The 24891-nt window shown below is 36.1% G+C and overlaps 1 protein-coding gene across 1 annotated transcript in view; it reads left to right on the forward strand.

Annotated features, from left to right (window-relative positions):
* The window catches only part of ABCA13 (ATP binding cassette subfamily A member 13), a 179807-nt gene that overhangs the window by 120580 nt on the left and 34336 nt on the right, over positions 1–24891 (forward strand). The window contains exons 42-48 of the mRNA XM_039549863.1: positions 4444–4498; positions 5112–5289; positions 7866–7981; positions 11956–12112; positions 13063–13316; positions 13597–13780; positions 15068–15177. Of these exons, the coding sequence (XP_039405797.1) occupies positions 4444–4498; positions 5112–5289; positions 7866–7981; positions 11956–12112; positions 13063–13316; positions 13597–13780; positions 15068–15177 (1054 nt within the window). The remainder of the gene's footprint in view (positions 1–4443; positions 4499–5111; positions 5290–7865; positions 7982–11955; positions 12113–13062; positions 13317–13596; positions 13781–15067; positions 15178–24891) is intronic.

Raw genomic sequence — 24891 nt, forward strand, 5'->3', positions numbered from 1 at the left:
ATGTTAACGGCTCTATTGGGACAGAGACGTGTAAAAAAAGATGGTCTAGGAGGTTAGAAGAAATGTAGGAAGGGATAGGTTATAAAAGTACATGGAGTGGTTTTTTAAATAAAAACTATATAATATCAAATATTATTAATTCTGTTGGTTTTTTCTGGTATTGGAAGATAGTTTACAACTTATTTCTTGAGTTCAAGGGCATTTTTTTCCTCTGTGGATTGCAAGCTAGTTTATTGGCTTTATATAAGTTAGTCATCTATTTTTTGACAATGGGGTGGAGAGAAGAGGTCATTTTACTGAAAAAGTAGCAAATTCAGATATTGTCATGATCCAGACTAATTGAAGAAACTTAAAATATTGAATTAAAAGCAACTATTATATTTAATGCAGTGATAGAATTTTGAATTCTAAACACAACTGAACTTAGTTTAGCACAGTCATACTTTTCTTACTTTTAATCCACAACCTTGTGAAATTTAATTTCAGTTGTGAGTGCAAAATGAAAAAAAATGTAATCCTTTGTTTCATCTGCATGGTTTAAATGAAAATTGACTGTCAAAAATAGTTGCTACTTTTAAGAAGTGTGATTAGTTTTTGTGACTCTTTGATAGAAGGAGATTAATTGAGTGTAATTTGCTTTTTGATTAGTATTGTATGATACAAACTGCAAGGAGCATTATGCTATTTAATGTCACGGGGTTTTATTTTCCCCTGCAATTATCTCTCTTTCCCAATTTCTCTATCATGTACTAGAGAGTTACAGCACTGCACTTCTGTGTATGGAACGCAAGTCAGCTGCTGTAGATGTCTGTTTAACATCAATGCAGTAATCTGAAAGTTTTGTTAGTTTCCCCCTGAGATGTTGCCTCTGGGCAAGGGAGGGAATTGTCCTGCTCTGCTTTGCACTGGAGCGGCCTCACCTTAAACGTAGTATGCAGTTTTGGGTGCCACTATATAAAAAAGACATGAATCTATTAGAGAGCATCCAAAGGAAGGCCATGAGGATGGTGAAGGGTTCGGAGGGGAAGCTGTATGAGAAGCAGATGAGTTCACTTGGTTTGCTCAGCCTGGAGAAGAGGAAATTGAAGGGAGACCTCATTGCAGTCTTCAGCATCCTCATGAGGGGAAGTGGAGGGGCAGGTACCGATCCCTTCCCTCTTGTGACCAGTGACAGGACTTAAGGAAATTGCCTGAAGTTGAGTCAGGGGAGGTTTAGGTTGGGTATCCTAATGGAAAAGGTTTTCCATCCAGAGGGTGCGTGGGCATTAGAACAGGCTCCCCAGGAAAGTGGTCACAGCACCAAGCCTGACAGAGTTCAAGAAGTGTTTGGGCAATGTTCTCAGGCACATGGTGTGACTCTTGGGGTGTCCTGTGTAAGGTCAGGATTTGGATCTGATGGTCCTGGTGGATCCATTCCAATGCTGCATATTGTATGATTACTTCTTCTAATATGCCCACTTTTATTCAAGCATTAGAAAAGCCTAGAAAAACTTTCTGGGAACTAAACTAAACTTTTTTCTGTCATGCTACTACTCCTTTACATAAATGGAAATTCAGTGGTTCCAGTGGGAAAAAATAATTTTCTTTGATATGCCAGTTTTGCTTCAGAACAAATAGCTGTAATTGTTTAAAAAATTAATGCTTTAAAAGAAAAACAAAGGAAAAATTTAAACAGCCCCTGAAGGCACGTGGCATGAAAGACTTCTACATACAGCAGAAGTATCAGCTAGTGATACATCAAAACCTTATTGGCTTGAATCATTTTTTGTTTTTCTAACTACCATTGGGCTTCAGTGTACTGCGTTTAGCTGTTATTTGAAAAATTTTTACCTTGCACTAGTTTTATGTGTGAGTTAATCATCATCCTGTTTTTCAGCTTTTTCCCATGCAGTGACTTAGTGATGTTTAGATTACTTTGGCTTGAAGATGAGTAATGAAAAATTAAAGGGGCAAAATAAATGTGTGCTTAGTCAAATTGCACCTGTTACTAGAATGAAGATATTTTTTGTCTTTATACAGCTGGACTCTAACAAAATATGACTGTGTTCAATTAAGTGGTGCCCCAGAGTCAAGCTAAGGCTGCCAATAATTTATATCTTTACCAAATATACTGGAAAAATTATAATTGCTGTTAGGATGAAGTTTATTTCTCTGTTTTAATTTGGAACAGCATAGATTTATTTAGACACTAATCAAATAGTGCTGATATTGTGGTTTTACTTAAGGCCCACTCACTCAGCTCTCCCCCAGTAGCATGTAGTTATGATCCAGTTTTAAGGTTCTTAGAAATGCCTCTGCCCGAATTAAGGTGCAAACGAGACCATACACCACTGATAGTAGTAAGGGTTTTATTTGATGGTAAATATGAGAGAGAGAGAGAGAGAGAGAGAGAGAAAGAAGTAGAAAATAGGTGGGGGGGACAGAAAGAGTGACAGGGTCAGAATAAGGAAAATATCACCACTCCGTGGATCCCAGCGATGTTCTTTGATCCTCTCCAGCTGCTCTCTCGGTGGTGAAGGTCCCCCAGAAGGCGCAGAGTCCCACGGGTGTACATGCTCAGGCTGGGTGGGCATGTCCAGCCATGTCCCCCTGGGGTGGGGTCAGTCTCTCACAGCAGACTCTGGGTCTGTTGCACCACGTGCAGCCCTGTGGGGCCAAGCCTCTCACGGGAATGTCCCGTGGATGTGCCCTGTGGGGCTGGGGGTTCCACAGCTGGGCCAGTTTGTGTAATCAGAGGATGGGTGTTTATTGCCTCTCACCAGAGGCTGCACCAGGCACCCAAAACCTCCCCCTCCCCCCTTGGCTGGGGGGAGTCTGTGTAAACCTGGCTTCTGTGAGCTGTGCTCTCCCCTCACCCCAAACTCAGCCAGGGATAGTTGCAGCTGGTGGCTTTGGCCTTTTGTGGATGCAAACCCTTCCTTCAGCCTGAGGTGATTGAACAATGCATTTCCCTTTATGACTTTCAGTGCAAAGTCGCACTCTTCAGGGAAGCTTCTTCGGTTGTAGCTTCTTTATAATGAGCAAAACTTTATATCAATGTTTGAGGCATGAGCTATTTTCAGTCTCTGACACATGTGAGAGACAATACTGGAAGTGATAAAACTCATGGGTTGAGATAAAATTTAATAGGTAAAAACAAAACCCACACATGCAAGCAAAGCAAAGCAAAACAAAGCAAAGCAAAGCAAGGAATTCATTCACCCTTTCCTGTGGGCAGGCAGAGGTTCAGCCATTCCCAGGAGAGTGGGGCCCCATCATGCCTAACACTGGCTTAGGAAGACAAATGTCATCACTCCAAATATCCCTCCCATTCTTCATTTTTCCCCCATTTTACATGCTGAGCATGATGCCTTATGGTATGGAATGTCCCTTTGGTCAGTCAGGGTCAGCTGTCCCACTGTGACCCGTCCCAACTCCCTGTGCCCCCCGCATTCCCTGCCATCCTCCTCACTGGTGGAGTGGGTGAGGAGCAGAAAACATCTTGACTCTAGGTGCTGCTCAGCAATAGCTAAAATATCCCTGTGTTATCAACACTGTTTCCAGTACAAATCCAAAACCTACCCTCATACCAGCTACTGTGAAGAAAATTAATTCCATCCAGCACAAAACCAGCACAGCTGGCACATCTGTCAGGCACACCTGCAGAGATAAGTCATGAACAGCATCAAGTCCAGTGGAACAGCACCTTTTGCAGTGACAATGTTTTGCACCTTCACCCCCTACCCCCCCAATTTTTCTTCTTTTGCTTGAAAAGAAAAAAAGCAAAAAGACACAGTTTTTGTTCACAAACTGCCTTCCAATTCCAAAGTTAATTTTGCTAGATTGCTAAATGTTGCTTGCATCAAGAACCAAAATAAGCCTAAGAATGCGTTGCCTCCTCAGGATTTTTCTTGGTCTCCCAAACTGGGCATGTTTCTAACTTAAAGCTCTACAGTTTCAATCAAAGGTGTGACTTTTTTTTCTTTTGTCTAATTTAGCTAAACAGTTTTTCTCAGCAAAATGTCAGTAATCTAAAAAATTGCTGAAAGATCTAATCTAAAATCTAAACCAAGTGTATAAGCTGCAGTAACCATATACCTTACTCCAGAAGATTAGGTGTATGAACAAATTCTACTTTAGGTTTTGTATTTGGTATCTTCTGTGATGGAAATTCCACAGCAATATATAGCATTGTTGAACCAATTTCTGAACTTCAGAATGCAGAAAAACAACTACTACTTATGTTTATTCATTAGTTTTTAGTGGTTTCAAACTCTGGAAATCACTCCATGGGAGACAGTGTTTAGCTTTGCAGCTTGGTGGCTGATCTCTTTCTGTTGATTACTACGTATTTAGCCTTTTTATTCGTATGTGTAACAAGTGTTAACAGTGTACTCTAGGACTTGAAGTCCGTAATAAGATTTAATATTTCTTTCTAAATAAGATTTATTTTTCTTTTCACAGGGATAACACTCTACAGCCAACCATATGGAGGAGCCTTGTTGGATGAGGACAAAATGTGAGCAAACTCTTAAAATTAACAGCAGACAATTGAAACTATCAATTAAATAAGAATATATGGATTAGATGCGGTGAATTGATAGACACAATTCAGTTCTATTGAGTGAAGCATTTTTTAGTGTGGACTGTCTGTCAAGTCCACTGTTTATGCCAAAAATGGTTGCAGTATTTTGTAAAGAAAAATACTGAATTTATGCTGATTGTGTCATAACAGTTTTAAACAGGGTAACTGCTTCAAATAATTGTCAAGTGTTTAAATTTTAGTTTTCTGTAAAGGGGAAATATTTGCACAAGCTTCACTTTGCAGCTCAGACACATGCTGTGCTCTCTAACTCGCCTATAGTTTTGTAACTTAATGCATCTTGTTCCTGTTCTTTAATTAGATGTTGACAGTGTAGAGATATTGTGTCCCTGCTCACTGTAGGGTCTTGGAACTAGATGATCTTTAAGGTTCCTTACAACCCAAACCATTCTGTGATTCTATGTGCTTGCAATCAGGATTAAGGTCCTAGTGTCAAGTGTTTTTGTAAGAAGTTGGCTTAAAAAATGCTAGCATTTGAGGGGTTTTTCCCCATTGTGTTTTCATGACACTCTTTTGCTTTTTACCCCAGAATGGAGAATGTTCGTCAGTGTGGGGTAGCGCTGTGTATCATGCTGGGTTTCTCTATCCTTACTGCATCCATTGGAAGTGCCATAGTGAAAGACAGAGTATCTGGGACAAAACGCTTGCAACACATCACAGGCCTGGGTTACAAAACTTACTGGCTTGCTAACTTCTGCTGTGATATGGTATGTATTATGTGGGGCAGAATAAGGTGTAAATTTTAGGCTAGTTTGTCATAAATGAGCAAAAGGAGATATGATCACAAGATACATGAAAAAGATTTGAATTGCGCAGTGACAGCTGTTGGCTGACATGCTAACAAACATTAAGTCACCATTCCTAATTTAATACAGGGTGGGGATTGTGTTCCTTGCTTCCCAAAGCTGAATTGCAAATTATTTGCTACCTTTAGCTATGTATACTATTTTACAGTTAAAAGGAAGTTGGCTAATCAGCCTAGACAGAAAGAATGTTCCACTCATAGGAGGAATTTCCATGCTTTGAATTTTGCCATGCACTGACAAAACCTTTCAAGTTAGTGGAGAAAACTGAAAGTACTAGTCAGATACTTTAAGGGATAATTATGTTATCTGTTGTTGTGGATAATATGAGATATTTATAATCGGTACCTTTTATTTGTGGTGAGTACTGGAACTGACATCTTAAGGAAGTGGTGGCGTCACCATCCCTGGAGGTATTTAAAAGACATATAGATATGGCACTGAGGGACATGGTTTAGTGGTGGACTTGGCAGTGCTGGATTAATGGTTGGACCTGATGTTCTTAAAGTCCTTTCCAACCTTTAGGTTGGATTCTATGACATCCTGGTCAGGAACAGAAATTTTTGGAATACTGTTTTTGTTTAGACTATTCTAATTCTAAAACATTAGATCTTCACCCATCCATACTTGAAATCAGAATTTTCACACTTGAGCAATCTTGAAGTAAGAGCACATTTTTCCAAAAGTTATTTACTTGGCCAGTCAATCTTTGTATTTCTTTTTGCTGCTGCTTCAGATAAGAAGGCTTGGTTAAAAACTCAGTCCTTCATCATTCGGTTTCTCCTTGTGAGCAAAGTCAACTCCTCATTATTTTCTGCCAATCTCTCAAAATATTCTCACAAATTCAACACAGTGCTGCATGATCAATTACGATCTGGGAAAGAACAGACACTGCTTTAAATGCTAATTGTGCTGCAGATCATTTAGGGACACTGAACATGTGAATATATGAACTGTCAAATTTTTTACGTATTTTAAGTAGTATAGGCTGTGTCCTGTATTACTGGTAGCAGAATCTTTACTAGGCCTGCAGAAGTATTTGATTTATGAAATTGCTCTCATGAGGATCAGGCTATTCTTGCTGTATTTATAGGCATGAATGATATTCATTACTATGTTCAACAAATGGAAAAAGTGTAAGTGCTAAGAAAATTTAGAGAAATAGAGAAATTTTGTTCAGATTAAGCTTGTGTCACTAGAGGGGCAAAATTAAAATTGTTTTGTTGTACATGCATGACTTCTGTAATACACCATGATTTCAGGGTAAGACTTCCAATAGGATTTCATTTTTAAGTTATTTATTTATTTCTAGACAGAAGCCCCAGATTGTTGAAACATACTGGGACTCAAATGCTTTGTGACTTCTCTACAATGTTTTTAACAGCTTCAGGATAACTGAAACATAAATCTGTGGGTGGTATGTTATGATATTTGTGTATGGCAAAGAAAAGGTACTCTGTGAATAAGATGAGAATATTGAATCCATCTACATTTTACTCCATTGCCCTTCTATTAAAAACAAAAAAATGTTTTCCCAGTAGCAAAGAGGTGATGGCCTCTGGTTTAACTTGGAACAGATTTTCATTGTACTTCGTTATGAAAGTCTAATTTTACTAGTATGTTGTTCTACACTGAATATTTATATAGACCTTGATTTGTTGCCTCTATTGCAGTTGTATCTCAGAATCTCAGTTATATTAGGATAAAGCTAAATATTACATAAGTATAAATGGAGGCAGTCAGTGCCCTAATGAGCTCAGGTTCAGTGCACAGAGCAGGCAGACACTGAAAATGGAGCTAAGCACAGATTTTCGCGTCCTGACATTTGCTATTTGCAAGCAGAACCGCTCTCTCTTGAGTACTTGGATATGAATCCCCTGTACCAATCCCACCCTGCCACCCTTCAGTGTTTAGTTGCCATTATATCAAGAGACTAAAGAGAGAAACTGCTTTACCTGTTGCATGATGGCTGTAATGCTTTTACATATTGTGTCCATTCCCAATTAAAGATGTCATTTGCTTCATCAGCACACATGGTCCTTCATTAAAATCTCTTTTAAAATTGCATCCTTATTATTCTCCTATGAATGAAGTACTAATCAGTGAAACTGCTATTTCTGAAACCAAACCTCTGTATTCACAGTGTAATTTGATGTTTTGGAGCAATGGCCCCACACGGACTCATTATCTGGAAGAGTTAGCTTGTTAAATGGATGTATTGGAAAGGTCAATAGAAATAGGATTATGGGGGATATTCTGTAGTCAGATTTTATCTTGTCAGGCTGTTTCATGTGTACGGGGTAGTTTCACAGCAAGTATAGAGTCAAATCTCCAAGCTATTCTGACTATTTCTTCCTAATTTATAGTATAATTGTATTGCAAGTATGGAAAAGTTAATTTTTAAAACCCTTCTATGCAAATTAGGTAAGATCAGTAAGAGATGCTCACCTACTCAGTGCTTTTTTTCCTTCTGTTTCTAGGTGTTTTACATGGTTCCAGTCACCCTGTGTGTTGGTGTTATTAGTGCCTTCCAGCTATCAGCCTTCACTTTCCGAAAGAACTTGGCAGCCACTGTTCTCCTGCTGATACTCTTTGGGTATGTGATTGGAAATGTTACTATGGAATTACAGCTTCTAAGAAACAAACATAAATCTTCAGATGTAGTTTGCACCTGCTGCTGGATGCATGGTTTTCTGTCTTTGTAAACAATTATGATTCAGCGAAATAAAAGGAAAAAACAGGCTGAAACAAAAAGTGGGTGGAGATTTATGCATTAAAAAAAAAAAAAAGGAGTGGAAATGTCTCAGAAGATACTCAGCCTGTATAACTGTATAACAGTAATTTGCTGTTAGAAATTGATTGTATGTTATCTTCCAGAAGGAATATTCCAGAGGGAATATTAACATAGGTCAGAATTTCAGAATTTCAGTGCTTAGCTGTGCAGAATATCATCAAGAAGGTCACAAACGGCTTTTATTACAGCTCAAACCGTTTTCTGTAATTCTACATAGCTCCAGGAGTTTATATTTCCTATGAGAAGTCTGTCCAATGTGAAGTACCAGGCTGGTCAGAGATTTGTCTCCAAACAGTGCTGTGAGAGAGGAAAGTTCTACCATGCTACTCTCTTGCTTAGCTTCACATCAAAAAAAACCCAAACAACCCAACCAAAAACCCAACCCTGTTATAGAAGGTTAAAATAGCTGGTTAAAGAGAGGATTGATACCTCTATAAAAATAAGTTTGTTGAGCCCTGGGATCAATCAAATGAATAGTGTATTCTATTCCTTTAGCTCTTCCCATGTGCTGTCTAAGGTGATGTGAGAAATGCTAAAGATGAATTGTTAAAGGAAAAAGCTTCTGAAAAGTTCATTCCTTATTTCAAGTAACTAATTGTTGCTACACTTGTCAGGGAGGATGCATATCTTACATGACAGCTGCTTCATGACAGAATCATAGGGAAGGAAAAAAGAAAGGACCTTCTGCAAGATCAGGACATGTTCGATTCCAGGAAGAGTCTCAGATAAATCCTTCAAAAAACCCCCCAGTTTGCTATGTTGCACCTTGAAACTCTTTTCAAGGTTTTGTGCCTTCAGGAACTCATTTTTTTTGAAAACTGTTTAGGTATCCTCAAAGCTGGACCTTTTCTTGGAAATTCTAGCCTAAGTTTATTCAGAATCATACTTCATAATTATCCTTCATCAAACGCCTTTTGCAAGCCAAAAGAAGCAAAGTCCTCTCTTGCAAAACCTTCCAAATTCCTTGGATAATTCTATTTATCAGTTTTCCTTATAACTCCAGTTTGAGCTCATCTTTCCTGGACGTGAATGGCCAAACTAGTATGAAATATTTTAGAGGTCATAATGCCAGGATGTTGTAAATAAATTGTATGAAACATCCAAAATTCATAATTTTCTCTTCTCTGTATCACTCTTTTGTGCCACTCTCACTTCCTTTCTTCAGCACTTCCATCAAGTGTTTCCTTCAAGTTAAAGGCACAAATTCTAACCAGTCTTAGTGCAAAGATTTCACACTATGAAATCTCACACCCTTTTTTTATTACCTTTACAACCATTGAACCCTTCTTGTGATCCAATTGCTGTCATCCTAGTGAGGCATAGGTATCTATAGAAATCTTAGCCAAGCAGCAACTGAAGCACACAGTACAGACCTGTATGTCTACTGAAGTCATAACAGGTTTTTTCTCTGGTGTGCTTTGGGCTTTGGCCCTGCCCACAGTATACTATCCAATGGCAGTTATGCTGGCATTTTTTTAACCAAAATGTTGAGTTAGACTTTGAGTATTTCAGAAAAAAAAAGTCATTGACTGAAAAGCTGGACTGTCTTATTTTGTTGACTGCAAATGCAGCTTAATAAACTCAATATAATCCCTCCTGTACTGTTCATCTTTGGCTGACTTAACAGATGTTGCAGTGATTTTTAACTAGAAAATCTATGTATTCAATGTGTATTAACATATATTAAAGATCCAATAGCTGTCAGTGTAAGTTTAACACGTCTCAAGGACACTGATAAAATTCAGAGTTGCCACTCTTCCTAGTCTACCCTTTATTCAGCCTAACTACACTGTAAATGTGATGAAGCCTGCTGTGGCCATTTTATTTTTCCCCAGTACTGTGCATGTAGTCCTCATTCATCTGCATGCCGCCATCATCTGCATTTTTTTCCTTTTAAAATGTTTTTTTCTCTTCAGGGTACACTTGTGTGGATTTTCTGATCTAGAATAAAGATAAAAATAGCACAGTTATAGAAAAAAGTTAAAGAGAAGAGGGTGTGCTTGAAAGAATAATCACGTTTCTTAGTGTGCTACTTTAAAAGTGATTTCCTTTAAAAATATAATGGTCTCTTAACTAAACTACATTTTTTTCTCTTTTAGTTGATAGCAGAGGTGTTTCCTAGTCCAAACGCTTAAGCAGTTTTTTCCAAAATGTTCTGTCTTTTACACTTAGAAAATACTAAATTGCAACTGCAGCAGAAGGAAAAGAAAGAGGATAGAAATGTAGGTGTGACTGGCCTCTACTTTAAAGGCTGTATTTGAACATCATGTAACTTTAGTATTCTGAAAGTCTTACTCATTTCTTAGCAGCTATAAGCAAACAAATCAAATTTTGCTTTCATTTACAGCAGAGTAACAGCACTGTAAATCACGTCTCTTTCCTGAGCTGTTTCCAAGGATGGACTTGTATTTATGATATTGTAATTCTGAGAACAGTGATTTTGGTATGTGCATGAAGGGAAGAAAAGATTGGGTGATTAAGACTGGCAACAGGATGCTGAAAAGTATAGTGTGATCTTGAATACTTACAATCCTCATTTGAGACCCAAACATTGAGTCATTTAACCTTTTTCTTCCTGTAAACTGAGGATAACATCATTATTACTTCCCAGCAGGGTTTGCAAGTTTGTTTTTTAAGGTAAAAGATTTTGGCATTCTCCAATGCAATAAGAAAGTACAAAATACTGAATTCAAAAGGGTCTTTTATGACTTATAATCTAAACTACACTTTAAGGCAGTGAAGAAGTGAATTCACAGGTTTTTGGCTAGTTGCTCTTGCGTGCAGCTCACTACTAAACCAGTTATGCATATTAATATTATATAAGTGTTTATAAATACACTACATATGTACTTATCATTGTGCAATAGAGTATGCTGATAGCTCCTGCAGTCTATATATTGCTTGTTTGATAGATATATCTTGTGCTATGATGAATGGAAAATAAATTTTCTTTATGTAATATGCATGCTCCAAATGCCCAGACCTTGTTTTAGTCTTTGTAAAGATCTCTTTATAAAACATGTGAGTACTCCATTCTGGATAGGCATCACTTGGCTTGTCAGAATGGAGGGTGCCTTCCTCCTTCTTTTAAAGATTCTCATGGAAGGTGATGTAGCTATGGACATGCTGTCTTATCCTCATTGTGCTGTGCACTCATTTTGATAGCTATTACTCTACTAATTGACAACCTGGTTTAGGTAATAACATGGTCTCTAGGTTTTTTCCATTCTAACTTATCACTGGCACAAATATTAGTTCCAGTTCAAAGATCATTGTTTTTTCTTCTTTTTCTTTCTCTTTCTTTGCTCACTATCTCCTTCTTCTTTTGTTCTTTTTTTTCTTTCTATGAAAGCCTCTCAGAAAAGATAACTGCTCAGCATTCATGATTTAAGCTTTAAATACTTGGTTTTAATTCCTTCTCTGTGTAAGAGGCTTGATAAGGTGCATGGGTTTTCAGTCATTCAGAAATCAGGATTGTGAGCTGTCTGGAACAGTAAAAGTAAATATCTGATATAGGCAAAAATGAATCATAACATGGTAGTAAATATGTGTACATCTATGGAACTATAAGCTAATTTGTTAAGGAACACTTATCCCAGATTTGTCCTTTTTTAAATCAATTGTTCAGAAGAGTTTTTTGTCTATCTTAAAAATAAGGAACAATAATTGTGGTTTTATTCCAATGTGATAACTGACCTTTTTTTTGGGGGGGAGGGGGGAGGGGTGAGGCAAAAACATAACTTATTTGTGACAGTTTTGTTTCTTTAAACTTTCAGGTATGCAACTTTACCTTGGATGTATCTCGCATCCAGATTCTTCTCAAGTTCAGATGTAGCTTTTATTTCTTACATCTCCTTAAATTTTGTGTTTGGCCTGTGTACCATGCTGGTGACTCTCTTACCTCGCTTGTTAGCTATAATTTCCAAAGTTCAGGTCAGTATAAAACCTTTGGTTTATCTTTTTCATAACTGAGATGTGTACACACACGTACATGCATGTATATATTTGAAAAAGTATATTTGCCTGTTTATATATTTGTACTGATAAGATTTTTCCAGTAGAAAAACATATGGTTTTTAAACATTCATGATTTTTCTGTCCTAGAATATACCGTATTGACTGTTACCATCTTGAATTTTAACTTGTCTATAACCCAAAAAAGCATGCTATAATAATGGGAAAACAGTGTTAATTGAAACTTTGACATTTTCTAGATCATTAAGTTGTAATTGGCACATAATGGGAGCTGTTCTGGTCCATTAAATAGATTATATGCACTGTAAAATGTGTTTGAATAATATTGACATAAGAGATAAGCTGCATATTCCTAGGATCACTAATGCACTGTATGAATAGTAATTCATACAGTTCATTCTCACTACATGTATGTGATTTTAATTAGTCATAATGGTGTTTAAACCACTTGATGGAAAGGAGTTCCAAAATGAGTGTGACTCTCCATTCAGGAGAGACAACCTCCATTTATACAGGTCAAAATCTTGATGTTTGAAGGAAAATCTGGATTATGTGTCCTGAAAGTGTGTAAGCAGATGCAGTATTCACTTGGGTTTAAGTTGGTGATTCAGATTTGATAGTATTCAAATATTAAAAGGTTAAGGAAATAGAAGGATCATGGGTATATGTGTTTCGATATCATCTGTGAATTTCAACTAAGACTAGAATGCCATGGCTGTAGAAATTCTAAAATGCAATATGATATGAACCCTGTCCCCAAAATAGTTCACAATATGCACTTTAGAATTCAGTTTACCATGAGTGAGATTTGAATGCTGCGTCCAGTTTTGCAAGTGTTCTCATTAGGCTGTTGGAGAAAACTAATTTTTTTCCTTTTTTTTATTCTCCTCCCTCCTTGCTGCATACAGAGTTTTCAGAACATCTACAATATCCTCAAATGGGCATTCATCATATTCCCACAGTTCTGCCTAGGCCAGGGTTTAATAGAGCTTTCGTACAATCAGATCAAGTTTGACCTGACCAGGAACTTTGGAATAGATTCTTATGTGAGCCCCTTTGAAATGGATTTCCTGGGCTGGATTTTTGTGGAAATGGCCCTTCAGGGAACACTGCTACTTCTTTTACGTCTTTTCCTTCATTGGGACCTCCTCCAGAAACCAAGGTGTGTTACCATTTGTATTCTGCCACAATGGGCACTGAATTAATTTTTAGAGCAAGAAAATGGTGTGTTCCTTTGAACACCTGAAGAGAAATACTTCTGATAATGTGGTGTACCTGAATTAATGCAGACTACAGAAAAAATACAAGTAGTTGTTTTTCCCTTGAATTCTGATGAGAACTGATCACCAAGTGCTAAGGCATTACAGCCAGGAAAACAGGAGTTATAGAGCGCAGCAATGACCAATTTGCCATGTATCACTTATTATCATGTTCTGTTGTAGGGGTCCTTGTTCAGTTAACAGCCCTTCAGAAGATGTTGATGTAGAAATGGAGCGTCAGCGACTCTTTGGTGGGAGAACTGGTAATGATGTCCTACTTCTGTACAACCTCAGGAAGTGTTATGGAGGTTTCAGTAAGAAGAACACAGCTGTGGAAAACATAAGCTTGGGCATACCGAGGGGAGAGGTAAAGGGGTCTTTCTTTTTCCCCTTTTATAAAGGAACACTTTAGTCTGAGCAATTGTTGAGACATAGTCAGTGTGTGTACAGTGAAAGATCTGTTGATAGCAGCAGAAAAATTTCAGTTGTAGTAATTTCTGAAAATCAATAACTGGATAAAAGCAGAAACTCTGGTGGTGCTGAAGAAGTGACTGTTCATTTGTTTTTTGGGTTAAACTTTAATCAGAGTCTTGAGTTTTTTACTTCTTGCTTATCTTTACCAATTTACAGTAATATCGGCTAACATAAAAAGCAAGTAAGGTAGCATGGCAGCTCAAAGAGAAAACAGAATACCCAACTCAATAGCAAACCATGGACTGAATCCTGAATTTGTCACCGCAGCACACTTTTAGTTCCCATGCTGAAATCATCGCAGTATGTTTGAATATAGCATATACATACAAACTATTTCAATAAATTGAAATTTAGTGCTGAACAAATTTTTATTTGTGTTTGGGGTTTTTTTTCATCATTTTGATGGTTTGGGGAATTACAGAAATTAATTTCTAAGCTACTGAGAAAGAAAAGACTTTTCTTGGTTGCTAATATAATATCGAAAGATCTGAGAAACTTGCACATGGCAGCACAGGTCCAGTGATGTCCTGCTACTTGCTGATTAGCTGTTGGGTAACTGAGGCAACCAGGAGGATGTTATTGCTGATTAAAGCCTATCTATCAATAAAAAAGTTCATGAAAAAGGTATTTCAAAATCATAAAGGGCTACGTGTAGACTTAATATGAACGCTATCCTAGCTTAAGCATAAAGTTATTGTAGCTAGGGGCCTGAAATAAGTGTTCAAATGAGTGTGTCTCTTGGATGTTTGTTGTTCACTTGTACAGAGCGAAGCAGCTCATGCAAAGCTGGGAAATATTGACTCTGTGGACTATAGCCAGGGTTTGGAAAGAGGACCTAAACCCTCCTGTTCAAATGTAGCATTTACTAATAATATGGATAAATAATGAATTTATTTGCTGGGAAGGGTTTTAAGTGGAGGGCTAGAATCCTAAATAAGTCACTTTTAGTAATTAGGGGGTAATCAAAATATTATGTATATGGGTTTTTTTAAATCGATTTTCTGTGGGAAAGGGAATTTGCACACACTTTATATCCATATACAGTTTCTTACAGACATATTATAGGAAATATGGAAAGGGGGGAAATTTGAAGGTGTAATGTTTCTTATTTTTTTCAGTATAGCATATTGATTGCCTTTTGGTGGTGTTTTTTTTTTTTTTTAATATGTATCTCTGATAGTGTTTTGGACTCCTTGGAACAAATGGAGCTGGGAAAAGCACAACATTTAAGATGCTGACTGGAGATATCACCCCATCTGCAGGACGTGCTGTTATCAGGACTCCTACTGGGTAAATAATGCAGGGTTTGATCAGAATAGTGCTAATTGATAATGCACATGATCAAAGACTCAGCACATCTTCAGTCCTTTATACTGTACTCTAGGGACCTATTTTGTTCCCTTTTAAATGTATACTGCTTTGTTGCTGTTAAGTCGCTGTGGAAAAGCATTTTAGAATTATTTAATTCTGTTTGACAGCTCTGTTAGTTGAGAATAAACTTGTCTGGTAGCAAAAGAGAAACTCTAAGAAGACTTAACATACATCCTTTTAAAACTTAAAAAAAATTGTAACATATGTTAAGATGCATGGACGTACATCCCCCATACTAGTACTGCACTGAAAGTTTTCCAGGCTTAGGCAGATGAGCAGTGCTTCAAGTGCATAATTTTAAAATATTTTCTTACACTTATGTACTTCAGAGTCATTAATTAATTACTTGATCAATATGGTATATAATTAGGATAAGAGGTGTTGGTGAAATTTATCATTCTGATGGAGTGATAAATGTATAATGGACTTTGGGTTAGATGTAATCAATAATTATAATTTTTTCCCAGCAAAACTGGAGGGGAAGTAAAGTTATTTTTTTTTTAGTCAGTAGTAAATATATATATACATATATATAAATGGATTCTGGGCTCTTCTTTTTTCTAAATGATGTAGATTTTGAAATATTTTTTTGGACAAGGACAGGTCAAGAGTTTAATTAAGAATTTTTTAAAGAAAGCATTTTTGAATTTTCAAAATGTCAAGTTACATTTTTTTGGTTTAGAAATCAAATTCTTTCATAGGTCAGTATTTCCTCAATTCTTTACAAAGATAATGATTATCAGATTTAGCTTCAAAGAATAAGTAGTTTCAATCATTGCAAAATTCAGTTTTCTGGAAAATTTGCACTTTTGAAATGTACAATATCACCACTATCAAACATAATTTTACTTCAGTGTGTTTTTTCATTAACTTTCATAGCAAACCATAAAAAAATATTAATCATAAAGCAGGAATGATTTAAAAAAAGCAAGCAGATTTTGGAAAAATTATTCTTAAGAGAAGAAGAAAGGGTGTGAGTGAGGCTTTAAAATGGTTAGACTTTTAGATGGTTGTTTTCATTTATAATTTTTCAAACATTTCAGTTTTTATAATTTTCTGTCTTAAACAGAAGACGAAATTTTTCAGACACTAAGCAAAATTAAAAATAACAGAAGTGATTTAAAATTAGGTAAAAATCAACATTTGTTATTCTTTGGAACTGATGGAAGGCTTTGTACCAGGATATGATGGGGACCAGAAGTTTATAGCATGAGTCTGAAGAGAATTTGAGATCTAGAGAAATAAAATAATCTGTAATTTTTTTTTATAAAATATTGCCATCAGGGCAGTATTTAAGCTCACAAGTTTTTTAGTCTCTGAGGAGTATTTTGCTGTAGATTTTAATGGGACTTGCCTTGGGTCCCACCTGTGCATTCATGGATCACTAATGGCTGTCCCTGCACAGTGTGGTCCCAGGTCTGTATTTGGAAAAATGATTTGATCTGGTGTGACAATTCCAAAAATTTTAACATCTATTTGAAAGCAAATATAAAGTTATAAGAATATAATTAATTTATTATATATTGACACTTGCAGGATGTTTTCTGACTACAGATATTTTTTTAAACTTCCTAAGATAATTTTTGTGAAAAAAATTTTAAAAAATTTAAAAATGCCTGTGTTCCTTTCAGGGGTCTTGTCATTATGTACCTGTGGTTAAACAGACAAAACTGCTTATGAGGTCAACTTTAGTGTGCTACTGGCTTTTGACAATAGTATAAATGTTGCCCCTGGACATTATGTGTGTCACTTTCATTCCCCATACTGTGTTTTATAAATCCAACATGAAAGCATATATTAAGGTGCAATGTTATTTACCATATACTAAAACACAGGTAATGATATTTGACACATTTAGGAAGCTTGAGAGAAAGCCTTAGACAAATGAATTTCAGTGTATCAAATACCCTAGACAACATTAATTATCACCTTTTGTTATGGTGGTGTCAATCGAGTTTATGGACTTTTTGTGTTTGCAGTGGCTGAAGTGAGGGTAAAACCCATATTCCCAAGTTTTCAAAACTTTAATTCAAGAAGGTGACCTTAAGCAAAAGCTGCTGTTATACAGTAGCTAAACTTAGAGAAAAAAATCAAGGCTGTGAGAAGAAATTTATGTCCCTCCTGACTTTGTTCCTTGCTTCATATTTTTGAAACTGCCTTTGAGCAGATAGTGGTGCACTGTGTTGCTGTACTCCTGAAAATCACTAAGGGGCAAGTTGTTGGCTATTCCAGAGGTGAGATGGAAACCACAACAGGTCTGGGGAACCCTTCCTCAGCAGCTGAAGAATGACTAAAATTACTCATCGCAGGGACTTTTAGGTGGATTGATTTGCATTTATGACTCAGATAAATGAAGGAAAGGGGATATTATGGTAAGAAGCCTTCTCCTTTTCTTACTCTGGTAGTGTACTCAGGAGCCTTGAGTTCCTGGCACATAGAAGAGACTACAGTCAGCAGAAGAAAGCAGCTGGTGGTCACAGCTGCAGAACATTTGTTGGTCAGCAGAATTAGATTTTTTTTTTTAAATTTACATAATGAAGGAGTTTCCATGAAAACATTACCTCTGATAGCTATTCCTGATGAATAATTAGGCAGCAGCTTAGATGTAGATCCCACCTCTTTTGTGTTTGACTGGAAGGAACACATCTTTTGTCCTCTGTCACCACAAAAGGACCAGATACTGTAGTCTGATGGATCCTTCACAAAATCATAAAATATTTTGGGTTGGAAGGGACCTTAAAGATCATCTAGTTCCAATCCCCGTCCACGGGCAGGGACACTTTCCACTAGGCCAGCTTAATCAAAGCCACATCCAACGTTGAACACTTCCAGGGATGGGGCATCCATGTCTTCTCAGGGCAATCTGTTCCAGTGTCTCACCACCCTCACAGTAAAGAATTTCTTCCTATCAGCTATCTAACCCTACCTTCATGATACATTCTTCATGATCAAATAATTAATTGAGTATATAAAATAATTATTAAAAATAATGGAGATCCTAACTAATTTTACTCCATGCAGAAAATCCTTAATTCATAACAGTTCCTGTTTCCTTGAATAACTATGCTTGAAAGCTTCTCGTTTAAAACAAATAAACAAACAAACAAACAAAAAAACCCCAAAAAATCCATGCATACATTTTCCTGATTGCTACTGAATTTAAAATGAAGTCAGGAGTGGTTTTTTGAGGCAGGTGCACTGAAAATGGCCTCGATTTTTTTTGAAAATTATTGCACCTTGGAACAACATGAATTCTAGAAATGGAAGATGGGATTTTTCAAAGGTACAAACTGAATGCAAAGTACAATTTTTGGAAGGTCAACCTAAAATATCTTGGAACTGCATGGGGTTATAGAGAAAGAGCCTCACACACCAATAATCAACTTGCTGCTATAGTCTCAAAGAAATTTAAAAAAAATATATTTCTGAGCAGTAACTTCCTTTTTAACAGGGCATAGGAGCAGATTTACAACATCTTCAAGTACTTTTAAAAGATTTGTTGGCCTCTAGGTTGGTTGTTCACTGAATGCTTAATACCATAAAAAAAAAAAAAGAGGAGCTTATTCCTAAGGATCAGAGAGAGAACTGTGTCTGTTTTTGTAACAAAACCTAACAAAATCCATAGAAGCTAGGTATTATGCATGTTGGTTTTCAGTATCACTGGGATTCATAAATAAGGGTGTCTATAAGTGGGAATGAAGCCAACTTCATTTTTTCTGCAAATTGGTGTTTCCTGACCTTCTTCTTGATGGGGAAATGCTTTTCAGGAAGAGGAGTTTTCTGATCTGTTTTAATTAAAGTTTTCTCTTTTTGATGCACTACAAATTAAGTAGATATTTTAAATTCACTATGTGCCTGAACTTTATATCCTACAATTTGTGTGACCAATGCACATTTATAACATACAAGCTGAGCAGTCTACAAAAACCTGTTTTTTAAAAATTTTCAAATCCCTCTGCAGAAAATGTTTTAGGCAACTTATACATAACATTTGCAGGCCCATTCTAGTTGTTACCTTTATGTAATAAAAATAGTCCAGTCAGAGAAATAATAGGAATTTGTCACCAACCACAGCCAATCTTGTGAAGATGATGCCATTCACAGGGGATTTTACCTTTTTATTATTTTGTGTAGCTCATTAATATTGCTGTTATCAGTGACGTATCTGTGTAAATGAAACAGAGAAGTAATTAGCTTCTAGAGACTGTGTCTTCATTTTAGGCATATTTGCCACCCCAATATTAAAGAGTGCCAAAGGAGCAAACAGTATTGAAACAGTTACTTCAGAAGGCTTAGAAATAAAAGAGTGATAGCGAAGTACTGGCATTACCTTTCATAAGGGGCAGAAATATCAAAAGCAAAAAGGATAATTACTAGAAAGTATATTATTTTCTTAACATTTGTTTAATTGTATTTATAAAGTATGGTGTTACAAGACATTAAGAGACTGACAGACTTTCAAAGAGTTGTGAAGCTTAAATATGTTTAATAATTAACTGCTTGACATTTAGAAGAGTTCTTTGTGTTCTCTGTAGCACAGCTGTTGCTCTAAAAGAGTAAAAATGGACTAAAATTTTCTCATGCTTGGCTCTACTGCCATAACTAGATTACCACCAGTGTGGAAGCTGTCTAAATGAAAGGGAGTGTATGAAACTGTAAATATTTTTGTAGTTACTTTTTCTGTCAAACAGCTTGAAGAAGTAAGGTCTGCATTAAATATGTACAAAGCAAAGCTGACACTTAACAAAGTGGTAAAACAAAGGAGAACAGAGTGAGTCTTCATAGTCTTTGAATGTCTGCTGGGGTAAAGTATCAGCAGATACCGTACATCTGTTCCACTTTTTTGTGTGTGTGTACATTGGCCAAGCTTTGTTTTCTTCTGCTTTGTATACTTGTGTTTAAGCCCTCTTTAGTGACTCTGTCATAAAACCTCCCTCAAGTAAGGAGAGATAAACACAGCTTTGAAGAGAAAGTGTCAAAATCCTTTAAGCGTCATGTCAAGGTCGATGGAAAATAATGAATAATGGGACTGGTGATTTGTTTGCTTTTGGGTGCCCTCTATTTTGCAGACTTTCCTGTTGTGCTTTGCTGAATAGAGCTGACTTTAAGTTCTTATTTAGAGTGTAGTAGGATGCATATGCAAAAAAATAGATAAACCAGGTGACATCTCGTTCATAAGTTGCCCCATCAAGGACTGAAGCATTTGGCAGTCTTCCTCATGTAATTAATTTATCTCCCATGAATTTTCACCTTCCTTCTGCACAGAGGTCCTCCATGACAGCAACTCCCTATGCTATTTGAATTAAGTGTCAGTCATCTCAACTGTTCGATTACAGAGTCATAGGACCAAAGAACTGCTATACAAAGAGAGAAAAGTAAAATATTTCTTTATAGCTAGAACTCGGACTCTTTTGATAGGTATGATATTCAGCTTGATAAATAATTAAAAATGTAATTCAAATAGCTTAACTTGAAAGGAAGAATAAATTTACATCAACATAATGGCTGAAATGTCTGGTTTTACACTATATATCAGTATAATTAGTCTAATTATAATGAAGCTATAGTTACATTAATTATATTTTAACCTTGATTTTTTATAATGTTAATTGAACATTAGTATGCACTGAATTGAATGTGCAGTTATGAGTACAATGAAATGTCTAAGTCCTTTTGTAATTTGTAAATTTATATTTCATTTTGACTAATTAATGGAATTTATCTCTCTGCAGAAGCAGATATATATATGTGGTATTGTAAGTACCATGTATATCACTGCATTTAATTGCATTCAAAAACTGCAGAAAAAGCATATAAAAGTGAAACAAAGTACACAGTGGAGCCAAGAGTGAAACAACTTTTCCCAAAACAGCTGTAAGACTGATATCAAGGGTACTAAATTGCCCCTGGAAACCCAACACTGATGTTTACCTTTGAATGCCAGCTCACAACCACCTATAAGGAACATTTCTGGTAACCATTGTAACAAACAGGATCCAAATCTAGTTCTGCAATAGCCAGTCTGGCCTTCTAGAAACTGCAGGTCCAGTTTATACAGGAGAAGGCAACAAGTTTTGTCCAAGATCATATTCACTCATCCAAGTGGTTATGTTTCTTTTCAGAGTCAGCAAAGGCTTTTTGACTGGAGTGCCCCATGCCACCCCCATATAACCTTCAGAGCTGTAATCAGATTGCAGGGATTTCTTTAAGAACTCAGAATAAATAGGTTAATGTAAAAAGCCTTTAAATGATCAGTGGAGGAACAACTTTGAATGAAAAATTTTAAACACTCTGATTTTAATTTATGATCCCAGTAACTTGAAAGTCTAGCAAGTTTCTTTCCTCAATAGTACAAAACTGTGAGATGAGCATTTCATACTGAGGAAAGTCTTATTGAGTCCTGGATGTTTTCTCAGGATGTCTTGCACCAAAATATCATGATTCTCACCAAAGTACTTAGACAGGGATGGAATACAAAATCTTCCATGCTTCAAGTGCTAGACTCTGCTATTTTTCTTGAGGATGCCAGATGTTCTGTTGACCATTTCCAAAGGAGTTCTAGAAATGCAATTCTGCAACTTTAAAACTATATTTAAAATATAAAGATTTCTGGAAATATTCTGGTGATGTCATTTGTTGCAGCTGTTCACTCTGAAGGAGAACTTAACTAGCAAGGAGAAGTACTGATTTAAGGATGTAGTCTAAAAATGAAGGAGAAAATATGTTCTATGCCTTAACTTGATGAGATGATGTAACCAAAATTACTAAGAGAATTTAAAGATAACAAGTACAGTGTTATTGTAAAGATACAGAAAGTTGTGTGTTAGTGTAAAAGCCTGTTTTCCTCCCTACAGTTTTTAGATATTACACTAGATTTCATTGTGTCTACTATACTATGGACAAAAGTCTGAGAAGGGTTGGAATCAGTACTTATATGTTCTTTCTATTTATAAAATAAGCTGATTTATTCTTCTTGTCTTGTTTTTAATGTGAAGAGTCTAATGAAAAATTCTGGCATGCTGATAATAATAGGGCAGAATACAAATGGCTGTTTTTCTCTAGCTTGAGGAAAAAAATATCAGTATTTTGCTGCATGCTAATCTATATTTCAGAAAATATTAAAAAATAATTTGATTCTGATAATAGCATATAAAATGTTTGTTAAGGAAGAAGAAGATTATGATTAGTTTAATGAATGGAATCAGAAATTAAAAAAGAAAAGGGAAAAGCATTTACAGTATATCATTTACTGAAAAGATTTTCTGGTATCATGCCATCACTAATGTTCGTTTAATTTAGGCCTGTAAAACTGAAATCTGACAGATTAACCGAATTTCAAGCAAAATCAATTTCCTAAGATGGGAGCTTGTTTTGTGTTCTGCAATACATATTATAATTAAAAATTATAATATGTTTTTCTTTCATCTATTGTTTATATATATTGTTTCTCTCTTCAGAAAAAGCTTAGGACCTTGCTAAACAAAACTGAACGATAATGTCCAGAATTTAGATTTGGAAATCTACTAAGTGATGTTGATGAGGGAAGAACAGTCATTATACTGCACATTAAAAAAAAAAAGATGTCTGATTAAAAGAGAAGAATCCTAATATGGATTTTTTTTTTTTTGTCTTCCAGTTGGATTGTTTTTGGTTTCACAGATACAGAGATGAGGAGGAGGGAGGTGGAAAGGTTGTTTAGTGAATACAGTAGAGTCTGTGTGTTTATGGGAACTCTTGAAGTGTTCAGGGTCAGCACTAATGGATAAAGTTGCAAGATAAGGATGAAGCTGAGTAAGAATATTAAATGATGCATTCTCACTTTGTCCTCACTGTATGAAATCTGAAGGTCAGGGGGCAGGATACCCACTCAGACTGGGTGCTTTACATAGGCACTGCACTAGAACCCTGTGTGTACAGTTACTGCTGGGGACACTTTTTATTTCCTGATGCAAACTGAGTAAGGATGCTCTAATATAGTTCTAGCTTAAGAACATTAGATGTCTGTTGGTTTTTTTCAGCTGTCCATATTTAACTTTTTGTTCTTCCTTGTAGGGGCCCATTGCAGACAAGATGTTTCTATCCAGCTACAGGGTTCGTGCTGAGTAAATGTGCCTGAAATTACCCCTGAGTGGGTTTTATTATCTTCTGACTGAACCTGGCCCTAATACCAAAAGCCCAGAGTCTTGTTTCTCAAAAGACAGCAGCTGCACCAAAAGAAAACCTTGTACATTAATTTTCCTAGCAAAAGAAACCTCAGACACATCTCTGAGCATCAACAGCATCTAGATAATATTTCACTGTGAATAGTATTTCTCTATGTTAGTATTAATTAAATAAGGAATCCATGGCTTCTGAATGGTTATACAAAAAGAACAGCATTATTCAATCCATATCTTATGGTAAAGATAACCATAGAAAAAGGATTTAATTTGCCATAGATGTGGCTGGAAACTGAGCCAGTAAAAATTTTTTATATAAGTAATTTAAAATGTCCTATAAGTGGATATAAATGAATGAACAAGTACACTTCTGTTACCTTCTTTCCCCTATGATCCTTCTACTTTTTGCTAACTCTTTGTTTAGAGAGGTGTCTACAGGCAGATAACTGCTGTGGCAGTTATCCAAACCAATCAAGATATGGTGATTTTATATCTTTTCCATTAAGAGCAAAGGACCATTCTAATTACTCCACGGCAAGGTTTGTCATAATCATGTTAATTTATCTTTTGATAGCATTAAAATATATTTTCATGCTGTGGTTCATTATGTAAAATGCAGAATTTTTTCTCACCAGACTCCTGAATCTAGTTAACAGGAGATACATATTTATATTTTCACTAGTGCTGGTATTTGTAGATCCTGCAGTTAATGCATTTACTTTGTGTCTAAATGATTAATCACATATTTAGTTCTTTTAATCAGAAATGTAGAAAACCACTAAGAGGAAAAACATTCTGTTACTCAGAATCTTTTGAAAACTTTTTTCTTTCAAAGCTCAGATTTTTTTATTATTAAGTATCTTCATTTTGACAGGTTTTTCTGTACATGTAAATCAGCATCAATGAGTGTTGAATTAGATGTTGGAATAAATAGGATAGATTTAGTGTCATTATGGGTAATGAGAAACCCTTGCAATCAAGCTTGCTTCTTAGCAATGAATGTAATTTCAAGTAATGCTGTGGTGCTACAAAGTGAAGACCAAAGTCTCTTAAATCATGATAATTTTATACTTTTTCGTGTATTGTCTTTTAGGTTACTAGGCTTTAATATCCTGTGTTTGGTTTTACTCTTGTTGTTTGGAGAATGCAGGCAATGTGTATGTGTGTGCATAGACACACAAGGCATGCAGAGCAACATTTCCCTCTCTCTCAAGTCCTGCCTCTTCAATATTCAACGTGTTTGATATGAATATAATATTGGATATAGTATAATGTCCAATATGAGCACCGTATGGTTTGAAATGTGTCTCCTTAGAGCAGCTACTACCGAAAAGATGAGAGAACTAAAACTGCTCAGCATTAATTCTCATGGACCTGTCTTCCTCATGTGTTTGTCTGTTGACCTTGACACACACACTGTTACACCAGTGACATGCTGGTGGCTGTGCTAATCCAAAAGGGGCACAAAGTGTGC

Source organism: Corvus cornix, chromosome 2 (genome assembly GCF_000738735.6).
Source record: "Corvus cornix cornix isolate S_Up_H32 chromosome 2, ASM73873v5, whole genome shotgun sequence".
Classification (NCBI taxonomy): Eukaryota; Metazoa; Chordata; class Aves; order Passeriformes; family Corvidae; genus Corvus; species Corvus cornix.